We start from the raw sequence: 16,306 nt of genomic DNA, 5'->3' as shown, positions 1-16,306 counted from the left end.
GTACCAAGTGATTCATAATCAAGTGGTTCCAAAAGTCCATCAGTATGGAGTTTCTTCATGCGCTTTACACCGATATGACCCAAACGGCAGTGCCACAAATAAGTTGCACTATCATTATCAACTCTGCATCTTTTGGCTTCAACATTATGAATATGTGTGTCACTACTATCGAGATTTAATAAGAATAGACCACTCTTTAAGGGTGCATGACCATAAAAGATATTACTCATATAAATAGAACAACCATTATTCTCTGATTTAAATGAATAACCGTCTCGCATCAAACAAGATCCAGATATAATGTTCATGCTTAACGCTGGCACCAAATAACAATTATTTAGGTCTAATACTAATCCCGAAGGTAGATGTAGAGGTAGCGTGCCGACCGCGATCACATCGACTTTGGAACCATTTCCCACGCGCATCGTCACCTCGTCCTTAGCCAATCTTCGCTTAATCCGTAGTCCCTGTTTCGAGTTGCAAATGTTAGCAACAGAACCAGTATCAAATACCCAGGTGCTACTGCGAGCATTAGTAAGGTACACATCAATAACATGTATATCACATATACCTTTGTTCACCTTGCCATCCTTCTTATCCGCCAAATACTTGGGGCAGTTCCGCTTCCAGTGACCAGTCTGCTTGCAGTAGAAGCACTCAGTTTCAGGCTTAGGTCCAGGTTTGGGTTTCTTCTCTTGAGTAGCAACTTGCTTGCTGTTCTTTTTGAAGTTCCCCTTCTTCTTTCCTTTGCCCTTTTTCTTGAAACTAGTGGTCTTGTTGACCATCAACACTTGATGCTCCTTCTTGATTTCTACCTCCGCAGCTTTCAGCATTGCGAAGAGCTCGGGAATAGTCTTATTCATCCCTTGCATATTATAGTTCATCACGAAGCTCTTGTAGCTTGGTGGCAGTGATTGGAGAATTCTGTCAATGACGCAATCATCTGGAAGATTAACTCCCAATTGAATCAAGTGATTATTATACCCAGACATTTTGAGTATATGCTCACTGACAGAACTGTTCTCCTCCATCTTGCAGCTATAGAACTTATTGGAGACTTCATATCTCTCAATCCGGGCATTTGCTTGAAATATTAACTTCAACTCCTGGAACATCTCATATGCTCCATGACGTTCAAAACGTCGTTGAAGTCCCGATTCTAAGCCGTAAAGCATGGCACACTGAACTATCGAGTAGTCATCAGCTTTGCTCTGCCAGACGTTCATAACATCTGGTGTTGCTCCAGCAGCAGGCCTGGCACCCAGCGGTGCTTCCAGGACGTAATTCTTCTGTGCAGCAATGAGGATAATCCTCAAGTTACGGACCCAGTCCGTGTAATTGCTACCATCATCTTTCAACTTTGCTTTCTCAAGGAACGCATTAAAATTCAACGGAACAACAGCACGGGCCATCTATCTACAATCAAACATAAACAAGCAAGATACTATCAGGTACTAAGTTCATGATAAATTTAGGTTCAATTAATCATATTACTAAAGAACTCCCACTTAGATAGACATCCCTCTAATCCTCTAAGTGATTACGTGATCCAAATCAACTAAACCATGTCCGATCATCACGTGAGATGGAGTAGTTTCATTGGTGAACATCACTATGTTGATCATATCTACTATATGATTCACGCTCGACCTTTCGGTCTCCGTGTTCCGAGGCCATATCTGTATATGCTTGGCTCGTCAAGTATAACCTGAGTATTCCGCGTGTGCAACTGTTTTGCACCCGTTGTATTTGAACGTAGAGCCTATCACACCCGATCATCACGTGGTGTCTCAGCACGAAGAACTTTCGCAACGGTGCATACTCAGGGAGAACACTTCTTGATAATTAGTGAGAGATCATCTTAAAATGCTACCGTCAATCAAAGCAAGATAAGATGCATAAAAGATAAACATCACATGCAATCAATATAAGTGATATGATATGGCCATCATCATCTTGTGCTTGTGATCTCCATCTTCGAAGCACCGTCGTGATCACCATCGTCACCGGCGCGACACCTTGATCACCATCGTAGCATCGTTGTCGTCTCGCCAATCTTATGCTTCCACGACTATCGCTACCGCTTAGTGATAAAGTAAAGCATTACAGCGCAATTGCATTGCATACAATAAAGCGACAACCATATGGCTCCTGCCAGTTGCCGATAACTTGGTTACAAAACATGATCATCTCATACAATAAAATTTAGCATCATGTCTTGACCATATCACATCACAACATGCCCTGCAAAAACAAGTTAGACGTCCTCTACTTTGTTGTTGCAAGTTTTACGTGGCTGCTACGGGCTTAAGCAAGAACCAATCTTACCTACGCATCAAAACCACAACGATAGTTTGTCAAGTTGGTGCTGTTTTAACCTTCGCAAGGACCGGGCGTAGCCACACTCGGTTCAACTAAAGTTGGAGAAACTGACACCCGCTAGCCACCTTTGTGCAAAGCACGTCGGGAGAACCGGTCTCGCGTAAGCGTACGCGTAATGTCGGTCCGGGCCGCTTCGTCCAACAATACCGCCGAACCAAAGTATGACATGCTGGTAAGCAGTATGACTTATATCGCCCACAACTCACTTGTGTTCTACTCGTGCATATAACATCAACACATAAAACCTAGGCTCGGATGCCACTGTTGGGGAACGTAGTAATTTCAAAAAAATTCCTACGCACACGCAAGATCATGGTGATGCATAGCAACGAGAGGGGAGAGTGTGATCTACGTACCCTTGTAGACCGACAGCGGAAGCGTTAGCACAACGCGGTTGATGTAGTCGTACGTCTTCACGGCCCGACCGATCAAGCACCGAAACTACGGCACCTCCGAGTTTTAGCACACGTTCAGCTCGATGACGATCCCCGGACTCCGATCCAGCAAAGTGTCGGGGAAGAGTTCCGTCAGCACGACGGCGTGGTGACGATCTTGATGTTCTACCGTCGCAGGGCTTCGCCTAAGCACCGCTACAATATTATCGAGGATTATGGTGGAAGGGGGCACCGCACACGGCTAAGAAAATGATCACGTGGATCAACTTGTGTGTCTAGGGGTGCCCCCTGCCCCCGTATATAAAGGAGCAAGGGGAGGAGGCCGGCCGGCCCTATAGGCGCGCCAAGGAGGAGTCCTCCTCCTAGTAGGAGTAGGACGCCTACTAGGAGGGGGAAGGAAGTGGGGAGGGAGAAGGAAAGGGGGGCGCCGCCCCCCCTCTCCTAGTCCAATTCGGACCAGGGGGGAGGAGGCGCGCGGCCCACCCTGGCTGCCCTTCTCTCTCTCCACTAAGGCCCATATGGCCCATTACTTCTCCCGGGGGGGTTCCGGTAACCCTCCGGTACTCCGGTTTTCTCCGAAATCACCCGGAACACTTCCGGTGTCTGAATATAGCCTTCCAATATATCAATCTTTATGTCTCGACCATTTCGAGACTCCTCGTTATGTCCGTGATCACATCCGGGACTCCGAACTAACTTCGGTACATCAAAACTCATAAACTCATAATATAACTGTCATCGAAACCTTAAGCGTGCGGACCCTACGGGTTCGAGAACAATGTAGACATGACCGAGACATGTCTCCGGTCAATAACCAATAGCGGAACCTGGATGCTCATATTGGCTCCTACATATTCTACGAAGATCTTTATCGGTCAGACCGCATAACAACATACGTTGTTCCCTTTGTCATCGGTATGTTACTTGCCCGAGATTCGATCGTCGGTATCTCAATACCTAGTTCAATCTCGTTACCGGCAAGTCTCTTTACTCGTTTCGTAATACATCATCTCGCAACTAACTCATTAGTTGCAATGCTTGCAAGGCTTATGTGATGTGCATTACCGAGAGGGCCCAGAGATACCTCTCCGACAATCGGAGTGACAAATCCTAATCTCGAAATACGCCAACCCAACATTTACCTTTGGAGACACCTGTAGAGCTCCTTTATAATCACCCAGTTACGTTGTGACGTTTGGTAGCACACAAAGTGTTCCTCCGGCAAACGGGAGTTGCATAATCTCTAGTCATAGGAACATGTATTAGTCATGAAGAAAGCAATAGCAACATACTAAACGATCGGGTGCTAAGCTAATGGAATGGGTCATGTCAATCACATCATTCTCCTAATAATGTGATCCCGTTAATCAAATGACAACACATGTCTATGGTTAGGAAGCATAACCATCTTTGATTAACGAGCTAGTCAAGTAGAGGCATACTAGTGACGTTTAGTTTGTTTATGTATTCACATAAGTATTATGTTTCCGGATAATACAATTCTAGCATGAATAATAAATATTTATCATGATATAAGAAAATAAAATAATAACATTATTATTGCCTCTAGGGCATATTTCCTTCACGGTGGTGGTTGGCGTGTTGGTGAAAAAAGCGCATATTCATATCTCATTTCCATATGCATAAGAAGCGGGAGCGTTGCCTTGCAATTGATCGCTCAAATGAGCATAGGCCCAGCAGCTTCCTTTTCAGTAATTTGTATAGGATAGTCTCCTGGGATGACAAAGATCTAGATTCTGCCGCCATATCCAGAAGACGAATAACTTTCAATGCAATGGCAATTAACAACTTGATGTTACCAGAAAAATTATCGTCGCAGGTTCTTTGCGGTGGCTTTAAGTTCACTATCAAGTGTAGTGAAAGGATCCCAGCCTCTACAGTTTCCATAACCCCCTCCACCTTCATCCAAAAGGCCTCGAACTTGAACCTCTTACCCATCCTAGCGTTGATACCCAGTAATAGTGGACAATGATACAATATGGCGGTTCCAGGAGCCGCAAGGAAGCAAGAGGGATATAGATCTTCCTAGGATGTTGTGGCAAAACATGATCAATCTTTTTCATCGTTGTGCGCTCCCTTTCATTGGACCAGGTGTATCAACATCTGTTCAGGGAAATCTCCTTCAGCTCCAATGTGCCGGTACATTTAATCCGCGGATGTTCCACACAAGTAGCTTCAATTGTTGTGTAGCCATAGAAATAGCCAACAACACAGTCCACCCTTAATATTGAGGTTTCATCATGCATAGATAAGAGTTAGATGTAATCTCTCCTGAAAGAAAAAGAGGTCGGAGATTACACCCAGGGAGGGATGAAGGCAAATTGTTCCCCAAGGATGATCTCATGCAAGATTATTAGCTTTCGTAATTAATTTCCACATATGTCATAAGAAGTGAGCATCCAACTCTATCATAAGAATTTATCATGTCTAGCTTGAGTATAATGTATATGCTTCACCACATTGTTGTACTTCATATATGAACACTCATATACCGTAATAATGTTGTCAGTGATTAACTGCCAAGGACGAAGGCAGATTGTTCATCGGAAATAATCTTAGGGAACATTAAATTGTTTAGGGGAAAACTCAGTGCATTTAATTATTCAATGTGCTCGGCAAACTTCGAGATAACCAAGTCCGAAATCAAACCCGAAGTTACATCTAGACAAGTTTTACAAAGCACAACCTTTCCTTGTTAGACGGTGTGTTGCACCATTAGCCGCACGATGAGCCTAACATATGTTGAAGTTCCCCGACTGCCTCAACAAGCATTTTGTCTCCTCAATAACCGTATGTACGTCGATCTATCTTGCCCCTCGGATCCCAACCAAGATGCTATGACCTAGCTGTCGGTCTCTACTAGGAATCTTTCAAGCCCAAGTCCTCTTGACAATTATGTTGCTCGTCTGCAAGCCATGAGTTTCGTCAACGCCGAATCCAAGACGTGAGGGAAAAAACGGCACGCTCCCGCCACGAACTCTCCATGATGATCTCGTAGGATTGCCCCTGCCTCCTTTGCCCAATCCACAACACCATCCACATTAGCTTTCACCCACCCTTCCTCCGGACGAGACCAACGCCGAACACGCGCACCTGCCGCCGACACTAACCCTGCCGACGTGGGGACGTTCTATTCCAGGCGCCATGCCATTCCTCCCATAGCCTTCAGGTGCACCTTACTTTGGATGCAATCTTATATTGCAAAATTCGTGGTTTTTGTAGTAGGCTAGTAGCTTGTGAATTTAAAGCAACATCGATTAGTTTAGGCTGGCCATAGTGAGGGTAACATAAGTAGTAACATGCACTTGGGACTCACAAACATGCTTATGTGGCAGTCAATTAAAGAATAGTATATGATACTTCACACTATGACCAGCCTTATCCTCTTTTGCCTTCGCGGACGGTCACGAACGTCACGGACGCGTCCGCTTACATCTGTCTGCGCCAGGCCGGTCGTGACCCAGCAGCCTCCGTTCCAGGCCCATATTGGCTCGCGCGCCAGGCCGGCCGATCTCTCGCTTTCCCCTACCAAATCCTGAGATCCCGGCAGCTGCTTTGCATAGGCAGCCCGACACTGCCGACCATCCCCGTCGGGGCCTCCTCCATCGCTCCCCTTCCTTTTCTTTTCCTCCTCCCGTCCTCTCCAAAACCCCCCATTAAATTCACTTCCAAACTCGCTCGCCATCCCTCCCTCTCGCACAGATTCCCCTCCCCCTTCCCCCGGAAACTAGGCCAGCCAGAGAACCAGCTCGGCTCGGTAGAGGATGCGGGGGCCGGGGGCGGTGAAGGCGGGGAGCCGGCCGCCGTGGCTGGGGCTGAGCGCGGCGGTGTGGGTGCAGGTGGCGGGGGGCGCCAGCTCCACCTTCGCGCTCTACTCGCACGCGCTCAAGCTCGCGCTCGGGGTCGACCAGCGCCGCCTCGCGCTGCTCGCCGTCGCCTGCGACGTCGGGGAGAACCTCGGCCTGCTCCCGGGCGTCCTCTGCAACCGCCTCCACCCGGCCCTGCTCCTCCTCATCGGCGCCGCCGCCTGCGTCCTCGGCTACGGCGCCACCTGGCTCGCCGTCTCCGGCGCCGCCCCGGCGCTGCCCTACTGGCTGGTGACCTCCCCCTCCTTCTTCCTTGCACTTCAATCCGTATATTCATTAGTAAGTACAATTTAAATCCTCGATTGGCTCTGAGGTCGATTTCGTAAGATCCCTTTTTGTTCACTGGTTGCGGTCTGTTACATGCGAATTGAACTGCTCTCGTTCAGTAAATTCAGGGGAAAGTAGAGTAGCATTCTTTTGCGCCAAGTGTCTGCTTTTGCAGCTGCAAGTTAACATCTTGTGGACTAATATATGGACGAATATGTTCCCCGTAAACAAACGTCCCTTTCTATGATCCCAACAACATAAATATAATAGTGAACAAACACTAGCAATCAAGTAAGCGCCAGTCATATATTTGGCCAAAGGGAAGCACCATTTGGCCTTGTCCGCTGGCAATGTGTGTGCACACATGGAGGATTCTCGCTTCAGCCTTTCGTGTCAATCTTTGCTTTGATTGTAGGGTATACTGTGAATTGACTAGGGGCCTTTCTCCTGTATTTTATTACAGGTATGGTTGGCATTGTGCCTTGCTGCAAACAGTGGCGCGTGGTTGGGGACTGCCGTTTTGGTAACCAACATGAGGAACTTCCCTCTCAGCAGAGGTGCCGTTGCCGGCATCCTTAAAGGCTACGCCGGCCTAAGCGCCGCCGTCTACACCGAAATATACACCGGCATACTTCACGATTCGGCCGCGAGCCTTTTGCTTTTGCTCGCTCTCGGGGTTCCTTCGGTGTGCCTTCTGACAATGTACTTTGTTCAACCCTGTCAACCCTCTCTGGTGCCGAATTCTTCAGAGCAAGTTCACTTCCTCTTCACACAAATCGGGAGCATTGTTCTTGGGGTTTATCTTGTTGGGGCCACAATATTGGATCATGTCGTAACACTTAGTGACGCAGTGAACTATTCTCTGGTTGTTATTATGGTCCTTCTGCTCTTTGCGCCGGTTGCAATACCCTTGAAAATGACATTGTTTCCAAGTAACCGAAGAAAAGGCCCGTCGGACTCTTCCGGCGCTGATAGTGATCATACAGAACCATTTCTTCCACCTTCTGCCTCCGGATCAAACCTTACTGATCTAGACGATGAGGATTCCTTCGATATTGACATTCTCTATGCAGAGGGTGAAGGGGCTGTAAAGCAGACAAGAAGAAGACCAAAAAGAGGAGAGGACTTCAGATTTCGTGAAGCACTGCTCAAGGCAGACTTTTGGCTTCTTTTCGCAGTATATTTCATCGGTGTTGGATCTGGAGTCATGGTCCTTAACAATCTAGCACAAGTTGGAATTGCAGCAGGTGCTGTGGACACCACTATATCACTCTCTCTGTTCAGTTTCTGCAACTTTTTTGGCCGTTTGGGAGGTGGTGCTGTTTCGGAGTATCTTGTCAGGTAATGAAGTATCTTGTTTTACTGGATCACAGTTATTCTTCAAATGTAGAGTTTGTCAATCTCGTAGAGATTTTCTACCTACTGTGATATAGTACCATGTTAGCTAGGTAACCTTTCTAGTTTAGGAATCAACTGTTTCCCTAGTTGAATGACCAAAGCCTCCATTCCAGTTTCAAATTAAGTCAAACAATTTTCACTCTTGCTTAGGGCCGGGACCGTTTTCTCCAGTCCCAGCTGTATACAAATTTGCAATCAACAAAAAAATTGAGTGGGTGGGTACATGGTTGATATACCCTGTTTTAGAATTTGAATTTTGGTATGACCATGGTGCTTGTTTTGCAGGTCATGGACAATTCCCCGGACAGCACTGATTATATGCACCCAAGTAGTGATGATATTCACATACCTGCTCTTTGCATTGGGTCTCCACTCTACACTTCACGTCGCCGTTGCCTTGCTTGGCATATGCTACGGTATCCAGTTCTCGGCGATGATCTCAGCATCATCGGAGCTATTCGGGTTGAAGCACTTTGGGAAGATCTACAACTTCATCTCGCTCGGGAATCCACTCGGCGCGCTCCTGTTCAACAGTCTCGCAGGATATTTCTACGATCTCGAGGTGGAAAAGCAGCACGCCACGACGACGGACTTTGACGTCGCGTGCCATGGCCCCAATTGCTTCAGACTCACGTTCTTTATTCTGTCTGGCATGGCCTGCTTGGGCACACTGCTGAGCATAGTCCTGACCGTGAGGATCCGGCCGGTGTATCAGATGCTCTATGCCGGTGGATCCTTCAGCCAGCCCAGGAGCTCCGCACATTGACTGACGTCGATCGGAGCTCTCGGATCCCTGGAGACACAATGATCGGACAGCTTGCTTATTTTTGTGGTCTGTATTGCCATCCTGGGACGTGGGTCTTGGCTAGTTCAGATCTGGATCTCCAGGATGAGGTATCATATTGAAGGGTTATAGTGTACTGATGCATGAACCCGAGGATATAATAACTGGGATCGCTACACTTGTAGAGTAGCGATTTGTAATATTCTTATTCACCCCAGATATCATGTATTATTTGGATGGTTCTCAGGCTGTGACAAGCCAGCCATGTAGAATGATGCCCGTACTACTGCTTACTGGTGCTCTCTCTGTATACCACTGAAAAATCTTTTTAAAATGCTAGTATCCGTTGTCTTGGTAACATGCCACTGCTGCTTATAATTTTTTATTTCAATTTCGATCAGATTTAAGCACCGAAGTGGATATAGATCTGCATCTTGGTCTCGCTAAGAAAACTGCACTGAAGCTGACAGATCTATATCTCTGCACAGCAGGACGTGTTACCGTCCTTTCATTTGCTACCTGCTGTCAGTTTACAAAAATCCTACACTTACGGATGAGTTGTTACGGATTACATCTACATGCATAATTGTCCTCTCTCTATTAAACCTCCCGTCTGAATTTAAGGGTGTGGGCCCTGTGATATCCAACCACTAGTTTCCACACCAGTCCGTAGCGAGAATCCGCAGCTTTTCTATCCGTAAGTGTAGCATTGCTGGTCAGTTTATTCCACTCTCTCTGTCTGTGGCATCATATACTCTTGAAAAATTACCTGATATCGGTCCATCGCCGGGGCAATTGGTCGGTCGTGTGCCGTCCAAAATCTTGAGGAGGTCTTAGGGGTGTGCCGTGTGCGACCTGGGTAGATTTGGTGGATGTGATCATGTGTCGGCTCCCGGCTACCTTGCGAAGAGTTTTTTTTTTTGAGGGGAACCTTGCGAAGAGCTTGATCAGCACTAGTAGCAAATGGGCCAGCCCATGTAGTGTTTTCTTGTCATCGGTTCTAGGAGTTCTTCTTCTGGTTTTGTTAGCATGGCTTTGCCCACTTATCTCCTTTTTATTTCTTTTAATTTTTTTCAAATGTGTGAACTTTTTAAATTTGATATTTATCAAATTCGTGATTCTTTCTTAAATTCATGAACTTTTTCCCATTTTCGTGATATTTTTTCACTTTCATGATAATTTTTCCAAATTTATGAACTTTTCAAATTCACAAAAAATTCAAATATTATGGACTTATTTCAAATTCATGAACTTTTTATTTTGTGCGCCTTTTAAAATGTATGGAATTTTTCAAATTCATGATTTTTCCCCTAAATTTGTGAAAAATAAACAATTTTGTGAACTTTATCAAATTTTCGTGCACTTTTTAAATTTATGAACTTTTTTATGTCAACGGTCAACTAGGCCATTGGTAATAGTCTACCGTCCACCTCTCGGTGGTCAGCAGTCAACGTCGAACAGTCTATTTTTCATCAAACGTGAGACAATCAAAAGAGTTGGAGCTCTTTGTTCGGCCGGCCCAAGCAAATACTTACATGAGCACCAATTTGCTCGCTGGAGGTCTCCTTCTCCGTGACAATGGAGAGATCATACTCTTATTCCTCTAGCGCGATCGTTGGCTCGCTGGGGCCCATAAAATTTGCTTTGGCCCTGTTCAGAATCGCATGCCGCCAAGAATCGTATCCTTAGGGAGGCATTGTGCAATGAGAAACAAAATTAGCATGAAGAAAAAAATAACAAAAAGAAAACGAGGAAAACCGGACAGAGCAAACCTACAGCGACCACTACTAGCGGCATGGACCAGCGCGCTAAATGGGCCAGCCCGCTAGTGGTCACCCATTGGTGATTCCTATTAGGAATCGGTACGGGCGACACATAGTTGTCGCGACTCCCTCCCCTGCTAATGTTCGGTGTACAGCTCGACCGTCCGGGCTAAAAAACACCACCCAACTAGATCCATCAAAGTCAGCCCAAACTTTTAGGTTGTCATTCGTCTTGTCGGACCATACTACCTAGACCCCACAAAATATCCCATCCATGTCTGAATCCCGGACTAAACCCTGGCGGGTAGCGGATCTAAGCCCAACAACTCCGGATCCATCAACTGAGACCTTGTCCCCTGCTCAGACGAGGAGGAGATAGTCATCTGACTAGTTCGCTGTCGGTCCTGGGAGGATACCCAGGACCCGGCGTGAGATCCACTCCAGCTTGAATCTATTGTTGGAAGCTCATGGCAAATGAAGCAATAGGCGCGCCCGCACCTTCGTGGCATATGAGCCGGTGTGGCCTGGATCCAACTACAACAATGCATCCATCGGCGGCTCGAGGTGCGTGTCCGCTCTAGATTGGATCCGGTAAGCGGCGGTTGGAGGATACATGGGTACCCTCGAGGATGGCCCCACGGTGTCAAAGCAACCCCGGCGCTAGGATCTTGTCCCCATTACGTTGGTCTCCAGTCCCAATGTCAGTGGCACCAATGCACATAGCCACAAATGCTCTAGAAGCCCTAGTCGCGGGGGCAAAGCTGAGACCGAGGCTTGGCTTGCCCGCCGTGATAGGGCAAAGGCGCGTTGCACCACGGAGAACGAGGTTGTGGATGATGCATGTGCCTGGATCCTGGCAAAGTGGCAAGCCCGGGGTTGCGCATGCCCTCGTGGTGGAGCAAACCGAAGACATATGTGCCCTCACTGGCTTACCCCCCCCCCCCAAGAGGAGGAGGATGAGGTATGTGTCGCACCCGACAATTACAACTCCGACGTTGAGCGGATCCGCCTCGACTCCTATATTGTATTCCAACGCTACTATCGTGAAAAATAGGACAAGGGCAAGAGCAAGGGCAATCATGGTTGAACTTCCTCCGTAGACATATTTTAACTAGTAGAACATGCCTAATTTTGGTAGTCCGGTGGCATGCATGTTATGTCCTAGTTTTTTATGTCTTGGATGAACTATGTGGTATGTCCTCTATAGACGAAGGTCGGTCAAGCCATCAACATCGGCAAGGAGACTCGCCGCCATGGTCAAGGAGAAGGTCACATCCATCCAAGACCAATAACAAGTGGATGTCAATGAGGCCCCATCTAAGCAAATGCGGAAAATAAATTCCCATGTGTCCTCGAGAATGCTTTGCTCATTATAAGAAGTACTTTTGGCTTGTACTTTGCAATAAAAGGATTGGGACACCTTGTTGCACTTTGTTACCTTGATTACTTATTACTTGCTATGAATTGTATTACTATAAAACTATCTGCTATTATTGCTTTACAACAGATACCTTGCTGAAAATCGCTTATTGATTCCTTCTGCTCCTCGTTGGGTTTGACACTCTTACTTATCAAAGGACTATGATTAATCCCCTATACTTGTGGGTCATCAGTATCCGTCCGCGGACTGGTCCGGACCAGTCTACAAACGTGGATGCGGGAGTCGACCATCCAACCACATCCCCTAACCGTCCACCCAAGTTCGGCCAATTTGAACCGGCCAATTTAAAATTCAAATGCATACTGCCTGATCACAAGCAAAGAGGCTGATGTTCATAGTCTCTACAAGCCTGACCACAAAAGTATCTCAGTCGGACAGTCCTCACAACATTAAAAAAATGTTTTTTGCCATGCCGGACCGGGTATCCGAGCCTCCACCCTCACTCTGACGCCTCCTCCTCCTAGCCATCTACTTCCTTCTCGGTCGCATCCTTCTCCGACGTCTCTCGCTACCCCTTCAAGCGCTTCAACATCCTAAGACGGACGACTTGCACGATCATCCTTGCATTGCCAACCAACTCCTCCATCTTCAAGGTCAGCATCTTCAAATCCTCCAAAGTGGTTGCGATATCAACCTTCTTCTCTTCGAGCTTGAGCATCTTATTAGTCGCCGCCATGCTCGAAGAGAAGAATGTTAAACCCCTCAGCCCCCTTTTCACAGTTGATGTCACAGTGCTTGACACACACCTCCCCTCCTTCGCCAAGATGCCCTCTAACCTCTCTGTAATCTTGGTCGCCACTCATTCTCGCTTCTCCTTCTCTTCCTTCCACCTCTTTCACTGGAACACTCTTACAACCTTCCTGGGCAGCTCTTTTTTTGGGTCGGTTGGATCACTCACTTCTTCCATGGTGTCGATGTCGGCGATCTTGAGAGAGCTGGCAATGACTAAATTCCACTTGGGCTGCCCACTCAACTTCAACAACAATGGATGAAGGCAAGGTTCCTCTTCTCCACCTTCAAGAACAAGTTGCACGTGAAGGCCGTAAAGAAAAACATTGTCAACAAGTTGCATGTCCAGCCAAATGACCAACACATAGAGCGTATCCGGCCAAATGACCAACACATAAAGCATATCTGGCCAACAAGTTGCACATCCGATCAGGCCAAATGACCAACACATAGAGCATATCAGGCCAACAAGTTGCATAACCGACCAAATGACCAACACATGTAACAACTTACTTGCCCGATGATTCGCGCACCACTTGGCCATCGACCGATTACTTGCTTCAAATGGCCGCAATACTTTGACACGACCTCTTGGATGGTGTACCATCAATGGTTGAGCGACATTGTCCCATGGCTGCGGATGAGTTCATCAGCGTATGGCTTGAAATTCTTGTGCTCATGGAACCAAGTATGAATGTTGGCCCAAAATATTGCACCCTTTTTCTACCTGCCATGGATTAGATCGATGCTAGTGGCCAACCACACATTGCACAACAACTCGTCCTCCCTCACGTTGAAGGTTTCTTCTCAACCACTCTTCTTTGGATCAATAGCAAATTCATCCGGATCAAGGTTGTTGCCGCCGTCTTGCTCATGCTGGTCGGTGTACAATTCCAGCTACTGGGTGTATGTGTCCGGTTCTGTGCCCGACTAGGTGTACGTGCCCCGCCGAGTGCCTGACTGGGTGTACATGTCCGGTTCTGTGCCTGACTAGGTATACGTGCCCCGCCGAGTGCCTGACTGGGTGTACGTGTCGGGCTGCTAGGTATCCGTACCCAGCTGGGCGTACATGCCGGACTGTGTATACGTGCTCGGCTGCATGCCCTGCTGGGCGTGCACCTCCGGATCCGAGTCATCCATCTGCTTGTCCTTGTAGTAGCCTCGGCCTCCGCCTCCATCGTGGATCATCTCAAACATCTGCATGTACGCGTAATCATACGCCAGCTTGACCAATTGAGACATTCCGACAACAAAGAGCAATCACCGAGCTGCTCCACACCTGACGCCCGCCTCCAGACAAGCTGCGGCAATGCCGACTCGAAGAAAAGGAGCGGCACCGCATTGGCGTCGACATAGTAAGGCACATGTGCGTGATGCCGAATGTCGGGGACTGCCTGCTGAGCTGCTCGACGACATAGAAATAGGGAGGCTTGTATTGCCTCAGCTAGCCTGCCCCCTACACCCGGTCCACTGCCCTTCTTTTTTAGCACCGACGCCTTTGCCTTTTGTTTGAGGCGATGGGCTTGCCGTGTCACCAAGTTGATCTTTCCGGCGGCCGCCTTTGCCGGATCCTTCACCTCTGCCGTCTCCGACGACTTTTTGTCCGGATCCATGCAACGACATCAGCGAAAAAAGCCAAAATTGGGATGGAGAGCGGCATGATGGTAGCGGAGGGGGTTGAGAAAGGGGGAGTTTTTGTGACGCCCCCGATTTAATCATACACTAATCATACACGCAAACGTGTACGATCAAGATCAAGGACTCACGAGAAGATATCACAACACAACTCTACAAATAAAATAAGTCATACAAGCATCATATTACAAGCCAGGGGCCTCGAGGGCTCGAATACAAGAGCTCGATCATAGACGAGTCAACGGAAGCAACAATATCTGAGTACAGACATAAGTTAAACAAGTTTGCCTTAAGAAGGCTAGCATGAACTGGGATACAGATTGAAAGAGGCACATGCCTCCTGCCTGGGGTCCTCCTAAACTACTCCTGGTCGTCGTCAGCGGGCTGCACGTAGTACTAGGCACCTCCCGAGTAGTAGTAGTCATCGTCGATGGTGGCGTCTGGCTCCTGGGCTCCAACGTCTGGTCGCAGTAATCGGGTATAAAAAGGGGGAGAAGAGGGAGCAAGGCAACCGTGAGTACTCATCCAAAGTACTCGCAAGCAGGGAGCTACACTACAAATGTATGCATTGGTATCAAATGGAATAAGGCTATCATATGTGTACTAAACTGCAGAATGCCGGAATAAGAGGGGGATAGCTAGTCCTGTCGAAGACTATGCTTCTGGTAACCTCCATCTTGCAGCAGGAGAAGAGAGTAGAAGGTAAGTTCACCAAGTAGCATCGTGTAGCATAATCCTAACCGATGATCCTCCCCTCGTCGTCCTGTGAGAGAGCGATCACCGGTTATATCTGGCACTTGGAAGGGTGTGTTTTATTTAGTATCCAGTTCTAATTGTCATAAGGTCAAGGTACAACTCCAAGTCGTCCTGTTACCGAAGATCACGACTATTCGAATAGATTAACTTCCCTGTAGGGGTGCACCACATTTCCCAACACGCTCGATCCCCTTTGTTCGGACACATTTTTTCGGGTCATGTCCGGCCTCGAAAGATCAACACGTCGCAGCCCTACCTAGGCACAACAGAGAGGTCAGCACGCCGGTCTAAATCCTATGGCGTAGGGGTCTGGGCCCATCGCCCATTGCACACCTGCACGTTGCGAGGGCGGCCAGAAGCAGACCTAGCCTAGCAGGCGTTCCAGTCCAATCCGGCGCGTGTCGCTTAGTCGCTGACGTCACGAAGGCTTCGGCTGATACCATGACGTCGAGTGCCCATAACTGTCCCCGCGTAGATGGTTAGTGCGTATAGGCCAGTAGCCAGACTCAGATCAAATACCCAGATCTTGTTAAGCGTGTTATTTTGAAGTAACCGCGAACGCCGACCAGGGCCAGGCCCACCTCTCTCCTAGGTGGTCTCAACCTGCCCTATCGCTCCACCTCAAAGTAACAGTCGGGGGCCGTCGGGAACTCAGGCCCACCACTACCTGGATGGAGCCACCTGCCCCTTCAGCCCCCATATCCAAACAGTATCACCCGTAATGTAACAGTGTAAGTATGTAGTATATGCCCGTGATCACCACCCGAAGTGATCACGGCCCAGTAGTATAGCATGGCAGACGGACAAGAGTGTAGGGCCACTGATGGAACACTAGCATCCTATACTAAGCAATAGGATAGCAGGTAAAG

The 16,306-nt window shown here is 47.7% G+C and overlaps 1 protein-coding gene across 1 annotated transcript; it reads left to right on the top strand.

Moving 5' to 3' along the window:
• Positions 1-6,347: 6,347 nt before the first annotated feature.
• LOC123150029 (protein NUCLEAR FUSION DEFECTIVE 4) lies at positions 6,348-9,471 on the top strand. Its single transcript, XM_044569830.1, has 3 exons — positions 6,348-6,895; positions 7,395-8,272; positions 8,615-9,471. Exons 1-3 carry the CDS (start codon positions 6,563-6,565, stop codon positions 9,093-9,095), a joined length of 1,692 nt encoding a protein of 563 aa, XP_044425765.1. The 5' UTR covers positions 6,348-6,562; the 3' UTR covers positions 9,096-9,471.
• Positions 9,472-16,306: the final 6,835 nt, after the last annotated feature.

The sequence above is a fragment of the Triticum aestivum genome, chromosome 7A, assembly GCF_018294505.1.
Source record: "Triticum aestivum cultivar Chinese Spring chromosome 7A, IWGSC CS RefSeq v2.1, whole genome shotgun sequence".
NCBI lineage: Eukaryota > Viridiplantae > Streptophyta > Magnoliopsida > Poales > Poaceae > Triticum > Triticum aestivum.
The sequence above is the reverse complement of the archived record's forward strand: the minus strand, read 5'-3'. Positions and strand labels throughout refer to the sequence as shown.